Source organism: Pieris napi, chromosome 23, assembly GCF_905475465.1.
Source record: "Pieris napi chromosome 23, ilPieNapi1.2, whole genome shotgun sequence".
Classification (NCBI taxonomy): domain Eukaryota; kingdom Metazoa; phylum Arthropoda; class Insecta; order Lepidoptera; family Pieridae; genus Pieris; species Pieris napi.
In genome coordinates this window covers 4,825,991-4,851,631 of record NC_062256.1, presented here as the reverse complement: position 1 = coordinate 4,851,631, position 25,641 = coordinate 4,825,991, and the positions used below count along the sequence as shown (strand labels likewise).

General features: G+C 35.6%; 2 protein-coding genes across 3 annotated transcripts; one reads left to right on the top strand and one right to left on the bottom strand.

Annotated features, from left to right (window-relative positions):
• Window positions 1–164: 164 nt before the first annotated feature.
• Window positions 165–25,486, bottom strand: LOC125061336 (histone-lysine N-methyltransferase PRDM9-like). 2 transcript variants are annotated; one of them, XM_047666727.1, is made up of 15 exons: window positions 25,213–25,486; window positions 24,795–24,920; window positions 24,539–24,653; window positions 24,040–24,137; window positions 23,808–23,877; window positions 23,514–23,605; window positions 22,854–22,927; window positions 22,419–22,511; window positions 21,703–21,808; window positions 21,058–21,167; window positions 20,338–20,446; window positions 19,468–19,566; window positions 1,008–1,124; window positions 464–620; window positions 165–396 (listed from the first exon to the last, which is right to left on the bottom strand). In XM_047666727.1, the coding sequence occupies exons 1-14, from the start codon at window positions 25,330–25,332 to the stop codon at window positions 483–485; spliced, it is 1,467 nt and encodes a 488-aa protein (XP_047522683.1). In that variant the 5' UTR covers window positions 25,333–25,486; the 3' UTR covers window positions 165–396; window positions 464–482. The 2 variants fall into 2 exon arrangements, with proteins under 2 accessions (XP_047522683.1, XP_047522682.1); XM_047666726.1 differs by lacking the exon at window positions 165–396 and having other exon boundaries at window positions 461–620.
• On the top strand, window positions 16,600–18,962 carry LOC125061337 (jerky protein homolog-like). The gene is made up of 2 exons (XM_047666728.1): window positions 16,600–17,048; window positions 17,175–18,962. Exons 1-2 carry the CDS (start codon window positions 16,940–16,942, stop codon window positions 17,984–17,986), a joined length of 921 nt encoding a protein of 306 aa, XP_047522684.1. The 5' UTR covers window positions 16,600–16,939; the 3' UTR covers window positions 17,987–18,962.
• Window positions 25,487–25,641: the final 155 nt, after the last annotated feature.

The following is a 25,641-nucleotide window of genomic DNA, read 5'->3' as shown; positions in this document are numbered from 1 at the left end:
TGCATCTAATTTAAACTCTAACTTCATACTGTTTACCTGTGAATGTTATTAAAACTAAACAAAATATTTTACATCTTGGTAGGATATTCATAAACAATGTATTTATTGTTTAAAAAAAGTTTTATATTTTTATCAAAACGTTTAATTTATATTTTTACAAATACATAATTTACTTCTATATATTATTTTAAACGCCATTGAGAACTGTCCTGAGGATTTTAGTGTAATTTTTTTAAACATGTGGCAAATGGGCAGGATATTTAATGTGAAGTGATACCGCCGCCTACACTGTCAGAAGGCTCGCAAGTGCGTTGCCGGCTTTTTAAGAATTGGTACGCTCTTTTCTTGAAGGACATAAAGTCGCATTACTATACTTCTGTGGACAGCTGCTTCCACATAGTGGTAACAATTGTTTTTGCAGACTATTGTGTGTAACACTGGTGTAATAAGTGACCACTTATATAATGAGGGTAGTTTTAATTTCATACAGTGAACACATTGTCTGGTAGTGCCATGTATTGTATAACGGCTATGGGCAAGACGGGATCTTCAGTGCTTTCGTGATCATTTTTCTTCATTGCGGGTAATTTCTTTTTTCTTATCCTTATACTTTGATGGACCTGGTAAACACAACAATATTTAAATATAAAAATGAAGTACCGTCCCTTCATATAGGGCAGATATATTAGAGAGGAATAACAAAATGAAAATAATCGCATGAAAAATGTTCCTAATATTCCTTATCATTTTGAAAAGTTAAATTTAGTAACCTAACCCACCTTAAAAACTTGGCGTCGCCATTTTGAATTTAGTCTATGTAATATGTGCATCTGTTATGATTGTTTTTTATAAATAAATGATTTTATGTAATACGTGATTGAGTTTCCCATAGTAGTGTCGTCTAACCCTAGGTTAGATTGCATCCAGTACAAGTGCATTTTTATACGTATGACAGGTCTCAAAACTACGTTAAAATTTGATATTCTAGAATAGACGAAAAGACTTACCTGCCGATGATGCTTATACAAGTTCGATTGTTGTGAGAAGGTCGTAGGACAATATTCGCAGATAAATGGCCTCTCGCCTGTGTGTGTTCGGATGTGGGATTCGAGCTGGACTTTTGTCTGTAAAATAAATGCGTTTTATGTCTTTAACAATTGGTAATAAGTGTTAATTATCTAATTACTAATGCTAGCCGTCTGCTGGCACAGGCTTGCTCAGATCGATCTGGTTCTTTCTTCCAAAGACCAGTCCAGTAAATACTCTGCATTTGTTTACACCAATTTATTAATTTATTATTGTATTATCTGGACTATAAAAGAGACTAAGACCCCCGAGTTTGTTTCGACATTTCTTCTCAGGGCAGTCAGTTAGGAAATGTCGACTTCATCTAGTTTAGGATGACATTGTAAAAGTGATTTATATAGTCCTACTTGCAAGAATAAACTATTTCATTTCATTTCATTTCTAATATATAAAATTCTCGTGTCACAATGTACGTTCCCATACTCCTCCGAAACGGCTCGGCCGATCCTTATGAAAATTTTAATGCATGTTCAGTAAGTCTGAGAATCGGCTACTATCTATCTTTCAACCCCCTAAGTGATACGGGGTGTCCACCCCGAAAAAAAATTGTTTTTATTTTTTTTATGATACAGCGTACAAAAATACATCTTCTTCTTCTTATAGTGCCATCTCCTTGCGAAGGTTGGCGATCATCATGGCTATTTTAATTTTGGATGCCGCGCTTCTAAACAATGACTTGGTGCTTTGACCAAACCATTGTCTCAAGTTTTTCAACCAGGACGTGCGTCTGCGGCCAAATCTCCTTCTACCTGCCACTTTTTTGATTAGTTGAAGGAGCTCATATTTTTTGGAGTTGCGTAAAACGTGTCCGAAAAACTCAAGTTTCCTTTTCTTAACCGTCATAAGCACTTCTTTGTTCTTTTGCATTCTGTCCAGCACGGTTGTATTTCGTATGCGGTCTGTCCAAGATATTTTAAGCATACGTCGAAGAACCCAGATCTTAAACGCTTCCAATTTTTTGGACATAGTCTCTGTCAGCGTCCAAGATTCTACTAGAGCAGCACAGAGAAGACGTAATATCGCGCAATGCGAGTTCTAAGCTGTAAATTTAGGCTTTTGTCACAAAGTACTTTTTTAGTTTTGAAAAGGCGTTCCGAGCTTGTTCAATCCTGCAGCGGATTTCGATGCTGTGGTCACCCTTTTCATCAATCACTGTGCCTAGACATCGTATTTTCGAGACACGTTCCAAGGTTTGATTGTTGAGGTATATATGTTGCGTGAAAAGCTCAGGTGTTCGGCTTATTGTCATATATTTTGACTTTTTTGCATTGATGCTAATACCAAATTCAGAACTCACGGCGGCAACTGAATTGACTAGATTCTGTAGACCATCGAGGCTCTGCGATTAAAATCGTGTCATCAGCGTATCTCAAGTTATTCAGCAGTTCGCCATTAATTACTATGCCATGTTGACAATTATCTAGGGCTTCTGAAAATATTGCATCGGCATACAAGTTAAATAGCAAAGGTGATAAAATGCAACCTTGACGCACACCTTTCTGAATCTCGATATATGAAGAATGTTTGCTGTTTACCCTTATATTAGCACTTTGCTTCCAATATAGGTTTTTAATGAAACAGCAATCTTTATAATCTAAGCCAATTCTCTAGAGTATTTCCATCATTTTACCATGTCGTACATTATCAAAAGCCTTCTCATAATCGACAAAACAGACGAAAAGATCCCTGTTCATGTCCAAGCATCTCTGTATCAACACTTGATAGCCAAAGAGAGCGTCTCTCGTTCCTAAACCGCTTCGAAAGCCAAATTGGGTGCAGGATAGTGTTGATTCACATTTAGAGTATATCCTATTATGTATCACTTTCAGAAAGAGTTTCAAAACATGGCTCATAAGTGAGATAGTCCGATAGTCGTTGCATTTTTTGGGATTCTTTGTTTTCGGAATAGTGATAAATGTTGACTTAAGCCAGTCAGAAGGAATGGTTCCTGAGTCGTATATACCATTAAAAAGGGTTGTGATATAATCTAAGTTACATTCCTCAATTTGATTTATAATCTCTGTTGGTATATTATCAGCTCCGACAGCTGTCATACTTCCTATCCAATTCCTCAATTTCTGAACATAACTCCCCATACCAAGATTCCTTTGCCTGTCTTATCTTTTTTCGTGTGAGGATCTTTAGCGCATCGTATTTTTCTTTATCTCTTTTGTTTTCACGTCTTTTTCCATCAAGTCTAAGATTTCATTGGTAATCCATTTGGTCTTTTTTACTCGTGGAGCTGTCACCAATATTTCGTTGCTGGTCTTAATAATAGAAGATTTAAGAAGTTGCCACATTTGTTCTGTATTAACAGGACCGTGATTATCATTATGATTCAACTAACGCATTTCTTCATTTATTGTTCCGTGTAGTTGTTTCCTAGACTCGACGTCCCTCAACTTGTCAAAATCATTTTTTCTGGATTGAGGATGACGGCAAACTTTCTTCAATTTTACTGAGACTATTGCCACGACTGGATTGTGGTCAGAACCTATATCTGCACCAGGGTATGTTTTAGCCGATTTAATGCTATTTCTATGCCTTTTGTTTATCAACAAGTAATCAATCTGGTTACGCACAATCCTGTCCGGCTTATGTGCTGGCGATTGCCAAGTATAGAGCTTACGTGGTGGTAATTTGAAGAAAGTATTCGCAACAACAAAATCGTGTTCCTGGCAGAATTGTACTAGTCTTTCACCCCTGTCATAACGAGAGCCGAGACCAAACCTTCCAATAATATCCGAGACAGCACCTTGACCGATCTTGGAGTTGAAATCTTCTTCTCTTCTCTGTCACGATTGATAGCTCGTTAGGTTTTGTTAATTTCAGAGCTGCATCTAAGTCGTTGTAAAAAGTCTCGTTCAATTCCTCACTTTTGTCTGCTGTCGGTGCATATACTTGAACGATGTTGATGTTAAATGGTTTGGCTTCTAGTTGTAATAACATTACTCGGTCTGAAAGAGGAAGAAAGTTCTTAACTAGAGTTTCTATATTTTTCTTAATAAGCACGGCAACTCCACATCTATGATATTGTATGTCGCTGCTACCAGAGTAGTATATTGTAGCATCACCAGATGTTTCATGTCCCATTTCCATACCGTCTTAAGTCACTTATGCCGAGTATATCCAAATCCATTCTATTCATTTCCTGTAAAAGATTATCCAATTTTCCATCTTCGTATAAAATGCGGACGTTCCAAGTTGCTATCTTAATGACTGACCCGGAGATTCTTCGCACCCTCTGACCACTTAAGGTCTGCCGGGGACTAAGGGCTATGGTTATATTTGTCTCAGCCATAATGATACAAAAATACATACAACCCCTAATTTTCACCCGTCTACGATCAATCCCTATTGTTTTATTATTGTAGATAGTTATTTTTATTGAACTAAAAAAATCTTTCCCAGAAATAATATACATGGCAAAACAACCTTTGCCCGGTCAGCTAGTTTAATAAGAAGCAGAGAATAAGTGAGCGATTTTAATAAGTTTTTATTCTAGGGCGAAGTCAAAGCACATTGCCAGATTTGTCGAAAGAATGGCCTGCCTCCCTTCGACTCGAGCCTTCTGGTCTATGGCCAAAGCTGTCCAAGGGAATTTCTGTCAGCCGTCCATTCCTCCGCTGCACAGGAAGGATGACTCGCTGGCTTACACAACGAAGGAGAAGGCCGATCTTTTGGGCTGTCTCTTTGCGTCGATCTTGACTTTGACGAAGGGCACCAACGACGTTATTTCGGCAACGTGCCATCCACAAAGCTCTAACTTGCTTGAACATTCATTAGTCGATATCATAGTCCCAATACCTTGGGTATTGATGACGAGTGGCGACAATTACCTTTTTTTGACCTGCCTGGAGATCGACGCCAAAGACAAATTTGACGTTCAAAAAACTTTCTATTTTGCCCTCGACGTGATTTCACTGCACCATGCTAACGCTGACTGTGAAAGGCTATTCAGTTCAGTCAAGTCAATTAAATCAAAACAAAAAAAGGAACAAATTAGTCACTCTCACCGTCAGTGGCATCCTTTTGGCAAAGCAACGCGTTCAACGAAATTGTATTCGTTTTCAACCCTCAACCAAAGAATACAGCCGTATAACTAAAAATAAAATGTACCCGAGGAAGGCTTTAGCTGAAAGGAGTGTTAGGACGATTCGTAACTTGTACGAAACAGAACAGGTGGAGGAGAGTGATGACGACATCATAATGCCGGATTATTCTTGAGTCATTAATCGAGGAAAATCCCAAATTCATTAGTTTGTAATAGAGATAGATTCGTTTGTTCATAAATATTAGATTATATGTTTTGTTTAGATTTTTGTTTTGTTTGTTTAGTTTTTTGTAATCAGAATTTAATGCGAGAATATTTGAAATTAAGCGGCATTTGGAATCAAAAAAACACAAAGAAAAACTTAAACCGTTTTCCTCGGGCCAGGCAATACTTTCTATAGAAAAAGTTGATACATCTGAGAAACTAGAAGTATATCGTGCTGAGGCTCTTCTGTCAATGTTTGTGGCTGAACACACTGCAGTTTTACCCATAGACCACCTTAGCTCACTGTGTGCAAAAGCTTTCGCAGACTCAAAAACAGTTTGCGAATTAAAACTTCATCGTACAAAGTGTGGTGAAATTATTAAAAATTTTCTGGCGCCACATGTTATATCAATTTTGAAACAGGATATTGGTGACAGTAAATATAGTCTAATAATTGATGACTCGACGGACATAGCTGTACACAAGTACCTAAGTATTGTTATAAGGTATTTCAGTTCTTCAATGAAGAAAATAACGTCTACGTTTTTAGCGTTGAGCCAATTAGAGACGTGCGATGCTAGCGGTATTGTAACTGCCATTATTAAAACAGTGCAGGATGAGATGGGCTTGAAGATTGAAAATTTTGTGGGACTGGGCACCGATAATGCCAGTGTTATGATCGGAATTAATAAAGGAGTTTATAAAATTTTAAAAGAAGAGTACGGTTTGAAACATCTGATTTTAGTCAAATGTGTTTGTCACTCGCTTCAATTGGCTGTTGCTCACGCGTCCGAAGAAACAATTCCGCGGAATATTGAATTTATCCTAAGAGAAACTTATATTAAAAATTTTACAGAAATGTGCTACTAGATGGCTCTCAATTGAACCAGTTGCAAAGAATTCTTGATTAATGGCAAGAGCTGAAACTATTTTTTGAGATTGCCCGAACCAAAAACAACTGTTATACAGCTGAACTGTTACACAATTCGTACAAGGATCCTCAAAATAAATTTTATTTAATGTACATCAAATCAATACTTGGTCAAGTACAATCTGCGCTAAAAGCGTTTGAAGGCGAAAATACTGATATCCAACAAAGCTGATACAAACTTTGATCAAATTGCTGGAATCACTTTGTGACCAAGTTATGATCCCGGGAAGACGTCCTTCCTTCGATATTTTTGAAGGAAATGTGGTAAATTACTTGGACCCGTCGCCATACCTCGGCTACAGCTTTGAAAACGCCGTCGAAGACTTCACAGATTCGGAAAAACGGATATTAAGAAAACGTTGCATCGATTTTACAGTAAAACTAATAAAATAATTGCAACAACGGCTTCCTGAGAATGTTAAAAATTCTTAAAGATATGAATGTGATGAGTGACACACAGGCTTTAAAATCGAACAAAGGTTAGCATCGTCGAGGTTATAAAGTTGGCAGAGCACTTTGGGCAGAATCCAGAAACCATTGATAAAATAGTTAACCAATGGAAAAGTATTAACAATAATAAATGAGAAAATGTAACTGACACATTGAAGTTTTGGGTAGAGGTATCTGAATATAAAGAACAACGAAAATCCCTATAATGAACTACTTTCATTGGAATTTATATTACTATTATTGCCGCATTCTAACGCCGATGTTGAGAGGGTGTTCAGTTCAATGAACATTTTAAAAAATAAACTGAGGAATAAAATGAATTTGGACACTTTGAATTCACTTCTTCATATCCGAAGGGCTCAATAACTTAAATAAAAATTGCCATACATATGAAATTCCCCAAGAAGTTCTTAAAAAAATTGGCAAAAAAGATATGTACTCATTTAAATTGAAAAAGTCTGACAGCGAAGAACCTTCCACTTCCACGGCGGCTTAAGCGTCAGTACAACGAGAAGCAGAATCAGCAGTAGAGACAGACGATAGTGAAGATGATTGGATGTAGTTTTAAATAATTATTATCATATTAAACTAAAATTAAATTAATTATATCTTTTTTTTTCATGTCTAAAAAAATAGCACTATTTTTGATATTTTTTATCAATCTAGCACTATTTGAGATGTCATTTAGCACCTACCTAAGAGATCGAGTTCGCAACACTGGTTGGTCCGCGTTTAGTAGCCATTGTGATCTCGCGGTGAGTACACGCTTGCTTGATTTTACAAAAAATAAATAAAAAATGAGTTGCTGGTCGAATGAGGAGTCTTTCGTTTCTGGAACATTACCAAATGGAACCATGCATCTGGAATCCGAAAGATGCAAATCATAAAGATAAGAAGAAACAAGCAGATGCATGGATTCGTCTTGCTGAACTTACTGGAAGACCAGTAAAGGAAATAAAAAATAAAAAAGAGATATTGATGACTACTTTTCGCACTTTTTTTATTTCACTTTGCTTACATTTCAAATAAAAGTACGTTAAACCAAATGCAATAGCCGTCACAAGTTCTAAACTTCAAAAACGTGTATAAATTCGACAAGTGTCGTACTATTACTTTCTCAGATATAGTATTAGTCCATTGAAAGTTACATTTGCTGAACATTTGATAGAGGACGCAATTTTTAGTAAGGGGGTGGGGGAGGGTTAATACAAGGTTAACTTCAAGTTTGTGGGGTCGGCGCCCTTGTCGTTTTTGGCTATATCCTCAACTATCCATCGTACATAAAATTTGTAAAGACACATTTTGTAGCAATTTGCTTTGCCTACAATTATGTCTAAGTGACTTTTAAGCATGAATCATGAGTGATTGCTTTATATGTAAAAACCTCTTGGGGACATTAAAGTCCGAACTGTAAAAGCTAGGGGAGTTAAAACTTTGCTTGAACGAGCAAGATTTAAAAAGGATTTGGACAATGAATTATTTTTGCAAAGTGTTTCTGAAGTAACTCTTCATATTCCCTGATATCATTATTATAGTGATGGTCGAACAGATAATGTAGTTCGTCGTCTCAGTAGTAGCAGTTCATCGTCTTCAGTATCGGAAAATCTAGATACTGATTTTGATTTCTCATACAATTATTGCTTTAATTGCGGCGAGGTATTCCAGGATCAGAGTAATTTGCGGCACAGCCTTCCAAAAAAGATATGTCATGTGCGCCATGAAGGTACAAAAAAAAGCATTTTGGATCTTGTTCTGAAATATTCGGATGACGAGGCATCGCATTGCTAATGTTTCCAGTTTAGTTAATGTTGAAGCTCGGGTATTGGATGATGATTGTATTATTTACTACAAGGATTGTAGTAAGCAATTGTACTCCAAAAAATGGAGTGACGAAAAAAAGCATGACGAAGGCAAGAATAACATTGACAATAGCGGCCTTCACACGTACAGTTCGAACCGTAGGAAACAGCCCGCGCCATTCCGATCTGCCGTCCAATCCGTCCGTGTAGACGCGACAAGCGCGTGGTGGTTTGACAGTTCGATGCGGCGCATTGGTGTGTTCGAACGTTTGTACAGTTTTATGTGGGTACCTCGTGTGGATGACAATTATTTCAAAATGGCAGTTTGGAGCGTGGAAGCAGTGACAGGTTTTATAAATATCGGGAACATCCATGTTTATGGCAAGTTAAAAATAAGTCGGCTTATACAAACCGTAATTTAAATCTTCAAATGAACGTCCAGTTGCCAGATATCTTAATGTTGCGGAAAGACGTTCTTCTGGTGTTATGCATTTTCTCATAACTGTATCTTGCTTAGTAATTCTGTGACGGATAAGTTCCAATAAGCAATCAAAATTATCGCCGTCCATCCTTAGGTAATTTTTAAAATCTTCTGGATAGTTTTCTCGTATTTCTTTTAACATGGGTAAATGTCCAAATTTTCGTCTATATTTCTTAACCCATACACGTCTCCTTTTTAGATTATTAAAACCAACCACGAAACCAGCTAACGCGATCACTAGACGTGTATCCATTTCTACTGTACCGGTTAAAACTGAAAGAAAACTTTTCAAATTGGTCGACATTCCACGCGCCATTCCATACTGCGATCTAAACTCTCGAAAAGCATTTATACGTACAGTTTTATCTGCAGGAAAGCGAAATAGACAGTTTGAACCGCAGTTCAAACTGTTATTACAATTTAAGCGTAAAGTAGAAGCACAGATCAGCGCGCGGTCTAGTCTGCACAGATTTATCTGCAGATTGGTGCGCAGTTCCAGAAATGCCATTCCGAACTGCACGTGTGAAGGCCGCTAATGCCATGTAGGATGTTTTTGCTTATTTGTATGAAAATAGCGAAGAGTGTCAATTTCGAATTACAGATTTCCTGAAATCAATTAAGGTATACTACGTTCCAGAGAAGCGTACTGTTACACCCTTATTCTGTTAGCCTTAGAGCTGACTTCATTGTTTCTTTTCGGCAACATAAACACTTTGTTTCCTATGTAATCAATATCTGCTCAAACCCTAGTTAGTTGTTTCCTACTCCTTATCGAAGACGGTTGCTCCAAATCCAAAATTTGTTTTTTTAAAAAAGCTATATTCAAATTCAGTTAAAACAATTGGTGGCAGCGCAAAGGGATTTTAAATAATCCTCGGTTCGTCTCTAAAGTTACGCGTGTGAAAAGTTTTAAAAAAGTGGAAAAGTGCAAGTGCCCATTAATATAAAAGCAACACCACTTCATACACGCAAGAGGAGGATTATATACAGATACTCTGGAGGTATCGGAAAAATAAATTCTTAAGAAAAGGAATATATAAATATATCTGCAAACAACTCAACCATATTCAAGTGCCCTTAAAAGCTACAACAACCATTAATCGATATCAACTCATCTCATCAACATCGAGAGCCGACAATCAGCTACAGCAACAACCTCGACGGGATGTTTACATTATCCATTCTCAAGATATTAAATATTATGTAAGTCTTTGGTCACATTTATCTTAAATTGTTATTTTTTCTATTTTGTTTTTGTAAGTTCTGTGGTTATTATATTTTGTGTATACCTGTAATATATAACGTAAAAAATGGAAGGCCGAACACTAAGCCCGGGTGGTACCAAACCCGAAGTCTGCATCACTGACACAGAAGATGAAAACGCTCTCCTTCCCCCTATTGGGCCTATCACCAGATCAAAAAAGAAACCTTCACCTACAACATTACAAAATAAAACCGAATTAGAGTTATCAATTCTACTTAAATTCATTAAACCATTCGATGTTTCCAGAAACAAATTAAATTCATTCCTATCAAACTGTAACAATGCTTACGAATTAGCTTCAGAAAATCAAAAGGAAATTTTATTTAAATTCATCTTATGTCAATTCAGTTAAAACAATTTGTGGCAGCGCAAAGGGATTTTAAATAATCCTCGGTTCGTCTCTAAAGTTACGCGTGTGAAAAGTTTTAAAAAAAGTGGAAAAGTGCAAGTGCCCATTAATATAAAAGCAACACCACTTCATACACGCAAGAGGAGGATTATATACACATACTCTGGAGGTATTGGAAAAATAAATTCTTAAGAAAAGGACTATATAAATATTTCTGCAAACAACTCAACCATATTCAAGTACCCTTAAAAGCTACACCAACCATAAATCGATATCAACTCATCTCATCAACATCGAGAGCCGACAATCAGCTACAGCAACGACCTCGACGGGATGTTTACATTATCCATTCTCAAGATATTAAATATTCTGTAAGTCTTTGGTCACATTTATCTTAAATTGTAATTTTTTCTATTTTGTTTTTGTAAGTTCTGTGGTTATTATATTTTGTGTATACCTGTAATATAAAACGTAAAAAATGGAAGGCCGAACACTAAGCCCGGGTGGTACCAAACCCGAAGTCTGCATCACTGACACAGAAGATGATAACGCTCTCCTTCCCCCTATTGGGCCTATCACCAGATCAAAAAAGGAAACCTTCACCTACAACATTACAAAATAAAACCGAGTTAGAGTTATCAATTCTACTTAAATACATTAAACCATTCGATGGTTCCAGAAACAAATTAAATTCATTCTTATCAAACTGTAACAATGCTTACGAATTAGCTTCAGAAAATCAAAAGGAATTTATTTAAATTCATCTTATGTCAATTAGAGGGAAAAGCAGACACAGCATGTTCCATAAAAGAATTTTTAACCAGGCCCCAACTTAAAGAATTTCTTAAAACTCAATTTAGCGAAAGAAAACATTACACACATTTACTCACAGACTTGCAAGAGTGTAATCAGTTAACCAATGAACCCGTCAGCCAATATGCACTTAGAATAGAAACTTTCCTTTCACAATTATTCAGTTCAAGTGGCAGTAGTATTAGAAAAGGTATCTCTCTCTTCGATGAACAAGCGTATCTCTGAGCGTCGAAATCATGCAACCGCATCGTATGATATTTGAAAATCCCAGTAATTTCAAATACTTGGAACAGCTTCTATTATAGAAGGCTGAGTAAAAAATGGCATTCCTTTAGTAGACGTTCGTGCCGTTGTTGTTGGTCTGCTAGATCATATGGCGATAACTACAAAGCACTTTCTGGAGCAGCAGACATAATAGGAAGAAAATTTGGAGAGGTTCTGTATCTTTGACATTCAACACATTTTGTCTTCAGTCAATTATGAATTTATAATAATACATAGCTTCAATCCGTTAAAAAAGTGTTTTCTTTAAGAGGTTCTGTATGTCGATTTAATAACAAATACTGTTTAGTATGTGTGCGAAAGCAAAAAAAGGAGTAGAGGCAAAACAACATGTTTGCTACAAAAACTACGATGGATCAATCCAGGTTAGCAGCAGACGGAGCCTCAACTTACGCTAACATTTTGATAGCCAATCCGTATCCTAATCAGTGGTACAGAAAATACAACGTCGTAACCACTTGTTACGAAATATGTGTAAAAAATACGTGCTATCACAAAAGATCTGAAATACAGTAAAGACCTCAGGAAACAATTGACGGACCAAAAAAGTATGAGCATGCGAAAGGTGGTAGTTTCAAACTCAGTGATGCATGCTTTTGGAGATCATAAACAATAATTTATAGACTGTACATTAGAAAATATCTGAAGGGTTAAAAGATTTATGTATACAGGTAAAAGTACTTAATATCATTAATGCTGAAGGTGTATTAAACTCATGATAGTGTGTTGATTAGTCTTCATTATAAATTATCAGCATTAATTTACGGTTGTACAGGTAACAGCAGATCAGGTTAAATGGAAATTTAATCGCTTATATAACAAATATAAGGAGTGTATTGACAACAACAATAAGAGTGGAAGAGCTCATATCACTTTTGAATATTATGAGCAATTCGAAGTAATTTTTCATAAAGAGAAAAACGTTTCCACTCCACGTACACTTTCTTCTTCGATACTTACGACTGATGAAAAAAAAAGAAACCATGACATAACCGGATCAAAGCACATTAGTAAGAGTAAAAAAATTAAAATAGATGATCCACCCAGCGAAAAGAATCTACCACTAGTTGATGAGTCACCAAAACTGAAATCAACTCCGGTTGCAGACGTTAAAAAAACTGCAAGAAACCAGCAACGAATTCAAAGTATGGAAATTATAGATAAAGTTCAAGAAAACCAGAAGGCAAGCGATGAAAATATGACAAAATATTTAAAAATTAAAGAAAAAGAAATGGAGTTAAAGAAGTTAAAAGAGATGTTGCGAGTGAAAAACTAAAGTTTAATGAAAAGAAGCACAAAGACTGGTTATATGTAGAAAAATTGAAATTTGAGCTTCTAAAAAAACTGTTAAAAATCGTACTGACAGCGAAGAGTCTGATTGAACTACCAAAATTTAATGTTTAAGAGTTTGTTGTACTCAAAAAGTTTATTTTAACATGCCAAAACAAATATTTTGCACAGAAAAACAAGATCCTAGAAACTTGGTTGAAATTAAAGTACAACAATTAGCGATGGGCAACACGAGTTATCTAACTCGAGTAACTCGGGTCAGGCCGTAGGCGAGTTAAAATATCTGCAAACCGAGTTGACTCGGAGAGTGCGCGCGGCGTGTGTTCAGTGGTGGGCTGCGGGGCACGCGGGTATCTCGCGACTCGCGAGGCCCGAACAACTCCGAGCGAACCGTTGTTGGTTTCATATCTGACGTTCTTATGAGAGAGTTTTGAGATAAAAAGCCAGCTCACTTATTTGTTTTGTTAAATTTTTTGTTATTGTTACTTTGTTCGTTGTTTATTGTTTTGTTGCAGTTTTATTAGTTTCTGTTATTTGTTTTGTTGACTTTATTTGGTTCAGAATAGCTCCTGGAAGTAAAAAAAAACCCCTACAAATTGTTGAAAAATTGTTGAAAAAAATGAATTTAGATGTAATAAAACTAAAACAATACGCACAGACGAGGTGGAATTCAAGTTTTTATATGTTGCAGAGATTGTTGAGAACCAAAGTTCAGTATCAGCAACATTACCTCTGCTTACGTCACCTCCACCAAGCTTAAACGCAGAGGACTGGCTGATAATAGAAAACTGTGTTGCTCTTTTACAGCCCATGGAAAAAGTAACGTCCGTGCTGTCTGGCGAAACGTATCCGACGCTATCGTGTACTATACCAATAGTCAGAGGTCTACAAAATTCGCTTCATAATAAGACTCCAAAAACCGAAGCTGGAAGGCATGCATTACTGCCATTCGAACATCTAGAAATCTTACCACAGGGCGCCAATACTCAAGACTATATATACAATAAAAAATATTTTGTCGCGGTCCTACTTCCTGATCGTGTATGCTTTGCCTAAATTAATAAGATTTTTTGTATTCATTATACAAAATAATGAAAAATGTATGAAAATAATTAAAGGTTTAGACTCAACGCACATTCCATCATGCTGGAAATCTTTGAAACAAAAATTGTTGCCGACAATCTTTGTTAATTCGATGTGGTTAAATGCCACTAAGTCGGACTACTGTATCAAGTTCAGTCCAGAAAAAAAAACCTACATGGTTTCTTGGAGACTCAACTCCAACGCAAGTTAAGAGTGTGCTATTTGATTCTATGAACAAATCTTTTGATAATGAAGACGATTATATTTGTAGCGATGAAAGTGATAGCTCCGATGATAGTGTAACTGAAAGCTCCGATGATTCAGATTCTGAAGTCTGCAGCAAGTTTTTTAACAGCACAATAGATGGGGTGAAATGTGCAGGGTTCAGATCCAAAAAAATGGATTTGTACTAGGGACAAAAAGGGAAAAAATAAAAAAGTATCTGATCAGCCAAAGTCAGCACACGCCGAAACCCCACGATAGTAGTCAAGATGATATAGAACTTCTAAGGAATGAATTATCTAAATTTCGGGTAAGGTTATCCGAAGTGGAAGAAAGAGTTACTCTGCTAGAAGAGCCGGAGGTAGAAATGCCGGTTCAAAGTTCTATATACATAGAAGAAATTATATTAAAATTTAAAAAAAATGTACTACATTAGAAGGAAATATTAATTCGAGACAGGCCAATAGTTTTTCTCCAGAGATGAAGAAAGTCAAAATTCGAACGTTCTATCTATAAATACGGTAAAAAAAACTATGAAAAAAAGAAAACAGACATTGGGGTCGTCCAAAAGCTCGCGTTCCACCGCGTCTGCTGTTCCTCAGCCGCGGTTAAAACCCCCTCCCCATCAACATCTGCGCCACAGCAGCGAGAGAATGATAAGCAGCAAGAAAATCGGGTGACAGGACGTAAGAAGGGCTTCGTTCGCAGCAAGACAAACGTAGAAGGATTAGGAAAAAACACAGATGGTTTTTCTATCAATGGTATTGAGCACACAAAGTTCTTGCATGTTTGGCGCTTGCATCCGGTCACTAGTGTGGAGGATGTCAAAAGTCACGTAGAAAACGTGTGTGGTAGTTTGAATGCAGAAATAAAAGTTGACAAAATCAAACATAAAACGGAGCGCAGTACGCATCTTTCATTATAAGCGTATCGCAAGCCTGTTTCGATATTTTAAATCAGTCGGAAATATGGCCGATTAATGCCGCGTTTAGTGAATGGATTTGGTTTCGTAACTCAGCCAAAAAAAGTAAAAAAAATTAAAGAAATTAGATTATACTACCAAAATGTCAGAGGACTGCGCACAAAATTAAATCAGTTCAAAAACAATTTGGATGTATCGAGCTATGATTTGTTTGACGGTTCGTCAGTGCCGTTAGACGTGCAACACCCACCACTGGCGGTGAGCTTGCGCCTTATTCCCAATGTATGCTCTGTAGTGTCCTCTACGACCGGGGTGGCACAATCATATTCTAGTGCACAAATTGGAATTATTAATGACTGGTCAAAATGGAACTTTTATAAAGCAGATTATCATATATTATACACGCGTTTGTTATCAGTAGACTGGGGTACGCTGTTCAGCTTGAGCGACGTGGATGAGAGGGTTGTATATTTTTACACTGTGATTTATGATATTTTGGATGACTCTCTTGACGGTGAACATAAATTCAAGATATAAATATCCAGCATGGTATACCAAGGACTTAATTGACCTGATCAAAAAGAAAGCTCGACTCCACAAACGATACAAAAAACCAAAACGCAGACGTGTGATTAGCAGGAGTTTTCTAAATGTAGAAAGGATGTAAAAAATAACATAGAAAGTGCATATAAATTTCATTTCGATTGATCAAAGGTCTTTTTGGCAATATATAAGGATAACACACGACCATTGAAAAGGGAAGGTATTGTAACAGATGGAATAAATTTAACGGAGGAGGACAGTCCTAACGAATTTGCCCAGTTCTTCAAAAGTGTTTACAGTACCGAGACACCACAACTCGATGTGAATGCGGCGGCAGCATATGGGACGAGCAGCGCCCGTGTTCACTGATATGATTTCACCTTGCGGGAAGTGAGTGAAGCACTAGAGCGCCTTAAACCTAAGCGTTCGGCTGGTTCTGATGGCCTACCACCGTTTCTTTTTAGGGACTAGGGTAAAAGTGGGATAGACGCCCTTGGAGGATAGACACCGCACCTTAAAAAAAGAGAATTTAAAACCAAATTCACGCTCTAGTACCGAGTTCCTCGGACAGATCTCGCCCCCACAGCTCAGTCCGCGCACGCGCTTCGACAGGACTGCACGTGTCGCCGCTTGAGTTAAAAATACGTTGCAAAATTTTATCGCGCTTGCATGATTCTTGTGACAGTGAAATTTTGACGTGTTCAGAACTTTCATTTTCGAAGGTAAGTTTTAAGTGTGTATTGTTATTTAAATAGTATGTATCATTTATATTTATGGTGTGTTTATAAAATTACGAAATCTCTATCTATCGTCTATCCCTACTAAAAAGGATAGAGGCCCCACTATTGAATGAGTATAGACGGCCTTAGAGGCATATATCCTCTATGACTTATTCACAGGTACTTAGGCTATAGGTAAGATTTTTTAAAATAACGTACCTATCTAGTTAATATGCAACTTAGTAGGAAAATTGACTTTCCAGTTTATTTATGAGCTGTTCCTTTACATGTCGTACTTCACTGTACTTGTAAAAAGTAATGCAGCGTATCACCTAATTTCATTTTATATTTTAGACAAAATGCCGCGAAAATATAAAAGGAAAATAGGGACGAAACCCCGTTCGTGCTGCTTGGTCTGAAGAAGCCCTTTGCAAAGCTTTTGGGGAAATGGATAAAGGCCAAGTCGGTATAAATGAAATCTCTCGTCGTTATGGTATTCCATCTCGAACTTTGAGGAGGCGATATGCTAAAAAAAGCTGTGAAAAACTTACTTTGGGTAAGTAATAGAGGAATTAATTGCCCTAATCAAATTTAATTCACCGTCTTCTTAGTTTGTTTTTTCATACTTGTCCGTTTTGAATCCTCTTTTTTTTTCTGTACCTATTAATTTCTTCTTTTTCAGGAAAACATCCCACACTGGACTTTGACAACGAGAAACGTCTCGTAGCGCACATACAAAAATTAGAAAAGGCAGGATTTCCCACAACACGACAGGATGTAAGAAGACTCGCTTTTGAATTTGCCGAGAAACTGGGTTTGGAAAATCCTTTTAACAAAGAGACACGTATGGCTGGTCAGCACTGGCTCAAATCATTTCTTGAACGACACCCAGAACTCAGTATTCGCCAGGCAGAAGGTTTGTCTATTGCAAGGGCTCAAGGATTAAATCGAGATGAAGTAAACAAAATGTTTGAATTGTTGCTGAAAATACTAACTGAAAATGATTTGATCGATAAACCTGATCGAATTTATAATACTGACGATACTGGAGTTCAAATGAACAATAATCCTGGTAAAGTTATTGCTACTAAAGGTGCCAAAGTAGTAAATTCCATCACTTCTAGCGAAAAAGGTGAGACAATGTCAATTATAGCTTGCTGTAACGCTGTTGGCAACTATGTTCCTCCGGTGGTCATTATCAAGGGGGGCAATAAAAGACCAGAGTTCCAAGAGGGTCTTCCGCCCGGAGCCAACGTGTACATGAACAAAAAATCTGCCTACGTCAACTCAGAACTCTTTCAAAAGTGGCTGAAAGAACAGTTCGTGCCAATAAAACAGGGTAAGGTTTTGCTTATACTTGACGGGCATTCATCTCACACTACTGCTATTGATTTACTAGAATTAGCACAAGAAAATGACATCATATTGTTCTGTTTGCCAAGCCACACTACACAGGCTTTACAACCGCTTGACCGGAGTACTTCGCTTCAGTAACTAAAAACTGGATGTTGAGTCACAAAGATCGAAAAATAAATCGATACATTGCTGGAAAATTAATAGGTAACGCATGGGCTCGCGCTGCTATCTCTTCTAGTGCTGTGAATGGGTTTCGTGCATGTGGTATTTTCCCGTACAATCCTTCTGCTATTCCCGACAGCTCTGATAACAGCTTTCAAAATGTAGATGAAGGAAACCTTGCTTAAGACCAACCAGTAGCAAGAGAACTTAACGCTAATGCTGATGTGAATTCATATTATGTGGAGCCCCAGCCTGGTACATCGTCGTCAACTATCAATAGGGAGCGGGAGCCTGATTTCGGGTTCTTACTACACGAAGATCTTGCAGCGGACGCAATTATTATTCCCTTAGAAGGAAATGTCAGTCCGTCCATACTTTCTCAGAATCATAATGTTGAAACTGTAGAAGTCATAACTCCAAGTAAATATCTTAACGAATGTTCACCTATCCCGAAAATTCCTGTTCCATTATACAAAAGAGGCAAGCAAGGTGCTGCCGTTTTAAATTCAGAAGAACATATTAACTCTAAGAAAGCTAAGTTAAAAGTTAGTAAGAAAGCTAAGTAGAAAGTAGTTAAAAGACCGAGGTTTAGCTCTGAAAGTGAACAAGAGCTCGATGAATCAGATTCTGACCAGACTGAATCTGATAAAGAAAATACTCAATGCAGAGAATGTTTCGATGACTATGCAAGTACCAAGTCCACGGCGGACTGGATTCAGTGTCTGATGTGTAAACTCTGGTTACACGAAGACACTATATGGCGATTACTGTAGTAGATGTGGACACAAGAAGCTTGCAGCTCTAAAAGCTACACAAAGAGGCTTTTGGATAACGCCTCTTTGTGTGTGATGAAGTTGAGACTCCTTACAAACGTTGTGTAAAAAAAAACCATGGCGATTAAAAAGAGTGGCGGAGAGTTTATTGCCAGTTCTTCTCTTCCGTTCTACGCCCTTGATTTGAGAATTGGCAGTAAATGTAAAATTAGAAGCATTAATATGTATTTCTTTAATGACGAATCACAAGTGTACATTGTGTTACTTACGTGAATAAATGGTTTTTGAATTTATGATTTTTGAATTTTTGAATTTTGATTAAGATAGCTGAGACCCTACAGATATCAAAGGAACGTGTTGTTCGGGATGAATTTTTGAATATGCGAAAGCTCTGTTCAAATTGGGTGCCGCGCGAGCTCACAATCGACCAAAACAAGAACGAATTGATGTTTCTGAGCAGTGATTGAAGCTGTTCAATCGTAATAAATTTATTCCACCGTATTCCCCGGGATTGTTGTACTATAAAAATTTTGTGACTAAAATCTTTGTATCGCTCTCGAAACCAATTATATTGAATAATCAAATCTAATTATATAAAAAAACAAAAGTTTTTCTACGAACTTTTCATGCAACAGTTTCTATGACCGGATCCCACGCCTCGTATTACAAACATAAAAGACTCACCGGAAATCCCTTTCCACAATGATGACACATTTTATTGTTTGGTCTTCCCTTATGCACGTTACGGATGTGTTGTTCCAATCCAACCCGGTTTTTTGACGGCTGAAAATTAATTACTGTATTATTATTCTTCATAACCCTATTTTTGCAATTCTTGTACTCTACCCTCTGTAGGTGTTTCTTTTTCATTGTTCCACATTAGGGTTGCCTGGAAGAAATCGCTTTTTAGCGATAAGGCCGCCCGTTGCCTTATAACTTTTGTAACATGTTTTTTTTTTGTATTTTTGTTATGTGTATGTTTGTGTATAAGGTAATAAAGCATAAATAAATAAATAAATACTATATTTCTAAAAACTAAGGAGACATACCACGAATTGAATTTTTCATTTGAATTTAAAAAAAAATTTTTAAATCAGTGGCGCTACAACCTCTTTAGGTCTTGGCCTCAGATTTCTGAATCTGTTTCATAATCATTTTTAAATCTAATAAGCAAGTAGGTGATCAGCCTCCAGTGCCTGACACACGCCGTCGACTTTTTGGGTCTAAGGGTGAGATCTATAGAGCGCACTTAGACTTTGCTCAGACTTAACTATAACCATTCCTTACTTTTTTAAAGGATAATAAAGAAGGTATTGCATGAAATGAAACATCAATTTTTGTCTTAGCTTGAGCTTAGCTTAATCTCACCGTTAAAATGTCTATAAATATACTAAATCATAGTTTAACCTTAGTGTTTTTCGTAAGTAAAGTCTGAGCAAAGTCCAAGTGCGCACTATAGATCTCACCCTAAGTAACGAACCAAAATATTTTGAAAAAATCCGTCCACCGTTAACACGTCGTTTTTTTTTATATATGTTAAAAACAATCGCTTACCTTATCACATATATAACATTTATATGTTCTGTGTAAATGTTTGTCTTCTATATGATCTCGCAATTTCGTTTTGTCTGCGAAACGACGCTTACAATGATCGCATATGAATCTGAAATAAATTTTCACAAACATTCTGATTAAAAACTGTTGTAATTATCAAAATGAATTTATATAAACTAGCGTCACCTAGTGACACGTTTCATTTTATTATATTATCATAAGATCACCGATCACATATCAAAAGAGTACTGAGAGTTTTTTACTCCGGCTTTTTCTCTCGGCCTACACCCTCTGTCTTCTTTGCTGATGAGTAGGGATGCCTACAGATTCAAATTTGATGACGTGGAATAAGTGATACCTCTATCTTATGTTCCATAATAAACATATTTTATTTTTCATGTCTATTGTCTATGTTATAAACAAAATTCAGTTGCTTCTGATACTAAGCGAAGTATATTATATTATAAAAAGGAATATTTTTCATACAAAATGCTCTATAGAGTTTGTGAGGAAATAGAACCGTCTTGGAATTTGAGGTCGCTGCAGTGCTAAATTATCTTTTCTGTACACTTACGTCGTTATAGTTCCACAGTAATCTTGTTAATATGATAAAAAGTATACAATATTTGTGAATAAATATGCATAAAAAGTAAAAATTATATTAACATACAGAAATCTATAGCCCAGACCTAAAATCAATGGTTTTAATATGTAACTCACTTAAGTTGATCCGGCGTCACGTGTTTCAAACTGTTTCTAAGATGTCGCTGTAGTGATGCTACACTCCCAAACCCGATACCACATAGCGAACAAAATGCTTCAGGAGTTTGCTAAAACAGAGACCAAAATCTGTTATTTCAATTATCTTTATGAGTAAAAGTCGGCAACGCCCTTATACCACCTCCACCACTTATATGTTGAAGGAGTTTCATAGGTGGCGGTTAATTTAATTCTAACACTAAGCTTTCAAATCGTCAAATATGTCAAATTTCATACAGAATAAACGGTTTGACAGCCCATGGAACTATACTCTGATGTTTAATTCCTAGAATTCTGACAGCTGTCATTTTTTGACATGTCAGAGATTGCAAAGCTTTTTGGCCGGGCACAATTCAATACGAGTCTGAAAATCTGAGTCTATACATACATTTATTTATTAGTGAATCTATACATAAAAAATACGTAGCATTTAATCTTTTATTGCCCACAAAATGATTGACGTTATAGGCTACGAACCATGGTGTCGACTTCCGGACGTCAAAAACTTTTTCAAGGATCAAAATCAAAAAAGTCAAAATTCAAGTAAATTTTTGTAAAAAAAATATATATATTTTAATTATGTAAAGAGTAGAAATTTCTAGTTACAGTATTAGCCGCGTGTTTCTCCAGATGTCGTTTTAAACTTGTCTTCCACCTGAACACCTTTTTGCACACTTTGCATGGGAATTCATTTTGAGCTTCGTGCACCGTTCTGTAACAAATATTACAAATAAAACGTTTATCTTTATTTTTAAAAGAGACAGGCCTACTTACAAGAGAGATTGTTTACAGAAAAATTTAAATAAATAAAAATAAAGGTCAGTAAAACTTTAGATAAAATCATACATATAGTATATTCCTTTTCATATACATCCTTCCAACCTTCCTTCAGAAAACCTTATTTTAATGTGAAGAAAGAAAAAATTATAACCACGAATCGGAGTGATCATAGTTACATTGTATATATACAGCGGCCTTACTTTATGACTTCCAATAGCGATACCGATCCGACATGTTTCCATGCAAAGTTCAAAGTAGTTTCTCTCAATATCTGATATTTGATATCGCAACATTAGGATCGCGCACAAAATCCAATTATTGAGATGACTGACTGTATCGCTATTGGAAGTTAGGACCCAGGACGTAATAGCCCCCATGCCACCCATCCTCGCTTGTATCCAGAGGGTAGGGGGCCGGATATATCTAGGTGTAATGCCCATCCCAAGACGTCGGATCGTTGATTACGCGAATGACTTAATGTTATTGTGGTGGTTGGAAGATTGTTTCAAATTGTTTTTAGAAGCATTTTTAATTGTACTTACATGCGATGATTCATCAGACCAGCACGATGACTAAATGTTTTATCACATTCGCCACATTGAACCCTTTTCTTGTGAGGTTTAAGCTCTGGTGTTCTGCAAATTCGATAATTTATTGACGTCTATTTTGATGTATATGGAAATATGTTGCGCCTCTACGTACAGCTGCTAACTAAAATAATATATAGGTAACAAAGATACTGAAAACATAGACATAGGTGTAAAACATTATATTAACAAAAAGGTTGAAACATTTACGAAACATAGGCGAGAAAAAATCAATAAAAATTGATTAATAAATTGAAAAATATTATATTAAATAGATTTTACTAAGTGTGTACGTAAGAGTGTGTACGTGAGGGTGTGTACTGTGTACGTGAGAGTGTGTATGTGGGGTGTATTCATGATGCAGGTTTTTCCAACGACTTGAGACTGTACCTTTGAACTTGATCCTTTCTATGTATAACTTGTCTCGGTAAGGTTTTATAAGTTGGATATTTGTTTGAATCAGCCTGGAACAATATACAAATTATACATTAAGTCTTTCCTGTTATTAAAAAACTGTAGTAAAATTTAACTTATCTATACTTAAATAAGTGAAATGTATGTAAGCGCTTCTTCATCATTTTTTTCAGACAAGGTTTGCATAAAGGAAACAAAGATTTTATGCCATACTAGCTGTACGCAACCTTCGTTTTGCCTCAATATAATTTTTTTACCTAGCCTGTTTTAAAATTTTCTCTACATAAAACTCTTTTCAGTCCTAAAAATTACTTTAATAAATTACTCAGAATGGTCCATCTTTGAGTTTTGAGCTTAGCAAAATATTGATTTATGATGTGAATAAGACAACCAAAGTCTGAGAGATCTTCAATATATTGATAAAATAGTGGATACTCTCTGTATTGAAGAATGTATATAGCATCACACTTCAATCAAAAAAAAAAGAAAGTGGAGGACACTAGTGTGTGTGTAGTGTTAATAAAAAAAAATGTTGAATATTAAATTTATAAACAAGCATTGTCACAAATTCTTCAACCTAAACTAGTTAAAAAAGATAAGTATTATTTTTTATTAAAAACCTTTGTTGTATCTTGCCTTAATTTTGCTTCTCCCTTTATCTCTTTCTCGGTTTAACTTTCTCTTGTTATTCTGTTTCATATCTCTCTTTTCTACTAGTGAATCGAAGTCTGTAATTAATAATAAAGCAATTAAAAAACAATATTAAGAAAATTTATAAAATACGATTTAACAATATAAGTGATGAACATTCCATCTCTAGCGTGTGATATAGTTGTGAAAGATTCTATTGAGTATTTGTTTCATTGGTAAATTGGCTTAAATAAGCAAATTCATTATAATGAAATACCGACTTTTAAATATAAAACTTACCAGTTTTTTCATCTTTTATGTCAGCAAAATTTTTCATCGTAAGACTGTCTTTCTCATCTTCTGTTGACACCTAAAAAAATGGTCCAAGTAAAGTAAAGCAATGTAAATAAGAATATAAAATATTTTTATTGAAACCTAGTGTTAAAAAGATTTTTAATGTAAAAAGAATCCACATATTAAATTTGCATGTATAAAAAGACATATACCACAAACTTTAAAAACAAATACTTACAAATTCATTTTTAATATCACACAAAACTGTCTGTATCTCATCATTATTTATGTCATCTGTATCTGATAATTGGTAATCTGTGTCAGTTTTTAATATATCTAAAAGATTAAAATATTATTATTTTTTTATTTATTTCTATTTTTAAATAGTTGTTAATAAAATGAAATATATCTCATTCTGCTTATAAGTCTGTCAAATTACATTTTTAGATTTTGTAGCCCAACAAACACAGCCCTCAGGTTTGAATGGCAGAGGGCACCTATACCTACACCCTACCTTGCCTATAAATTTTATTAGATAATTATCAGTAAAACAGTTATGGGTATGGCATCCAATATCCATATAACTCTCTCACTCAAACTCAGGGATATATCCCTTTAAAAAGAGATAGATTAGCTTACTCTCTTCTTTAGATACTCCATTGACATTATAAAAAACTTCCTTCAAATATTTCTTAAATTTAATCAACAAATAAAAATGAATTTAAAAAATTGGCTACCTGTTTCAAATTCAACTTTAACTTCGTTAAATGGGTTTATGTTAACTGAATCATTGCTATGAATAATTAATCTTGGTGGACGAGACACATCACTAAGTAGACATTCATTTAGGTTCTGCAAAAAAGTTTTTTTTATTAGGTAAAATAAGAACAATTTTTCAAAAAATTACATTAAAATGCAAGTAAGAAAGCTATGATCATTAATTTTTCCAAAAAAGAGGCAACATAAATTGTAGCAAAATTTAAATGGAGTTACCTCTACTGTGTAAGTTTGCAGAATTCTATATGAATCCTTTACTTGCTCACGGAAGGAGAGACATTTCTTTAAAATTGCTTCACACTCCCAACACACAACTGGATCTATACAGTCTACATTGGACAGCTGCAATAATAAAATCAACATAAGTATATTCAATTTACTTATTTGTTTAATTGGTAATCACATAGCTTCTCAATGTTTTTAAAATAACTAAAGAGCAGTTTATTCAGTATTATCGTCCACAAAGTTCTATGTCACATAAGATACAAAATATTTATATATCTACCTATAAGCAAAATATTAGTAGGCAGACAGTAGGTAAGGGATGTATAAAAGTGTAGTACTTATAAAATTATGTTAAGTGTATTTAACAAAATGATGTTAATTCTAGGTACGTATACGCTTATAAACTTACCGGTATTTCGTATAGAGCATCCATATAAAACTTATTTAAACTTTCACTTAGTCTTTGTAATCTTCTTCCTATACACAAACACGATACACACAAAACATTATTTAAGTCAATTTCCGGCATTCTGTATCAAACTGATGTGATAGGGCAAATTATAAATAAGTTTATATATTTTCAATTTCTGCAAATACCATAAAAATAATATCCTTTCGTTTTAAGGAATAAATACAAAAATCGATCTAAAATGCAAGTTAAATCTTATTTCTAAATAAAAGCCTGTGGTTTTTTTTTTTTTTTTTTGGGAGTTTATGGCCTGGTATCTAGACCTTTAGGCCAAGTCTTGAGTATTTTTATTCGGTTTATTAAAAGCCTGTGGTAAAAGCTCTGCGCCATAGATTATGCTTTCGTTAGTGTTTAAAGATGAAACGTCAG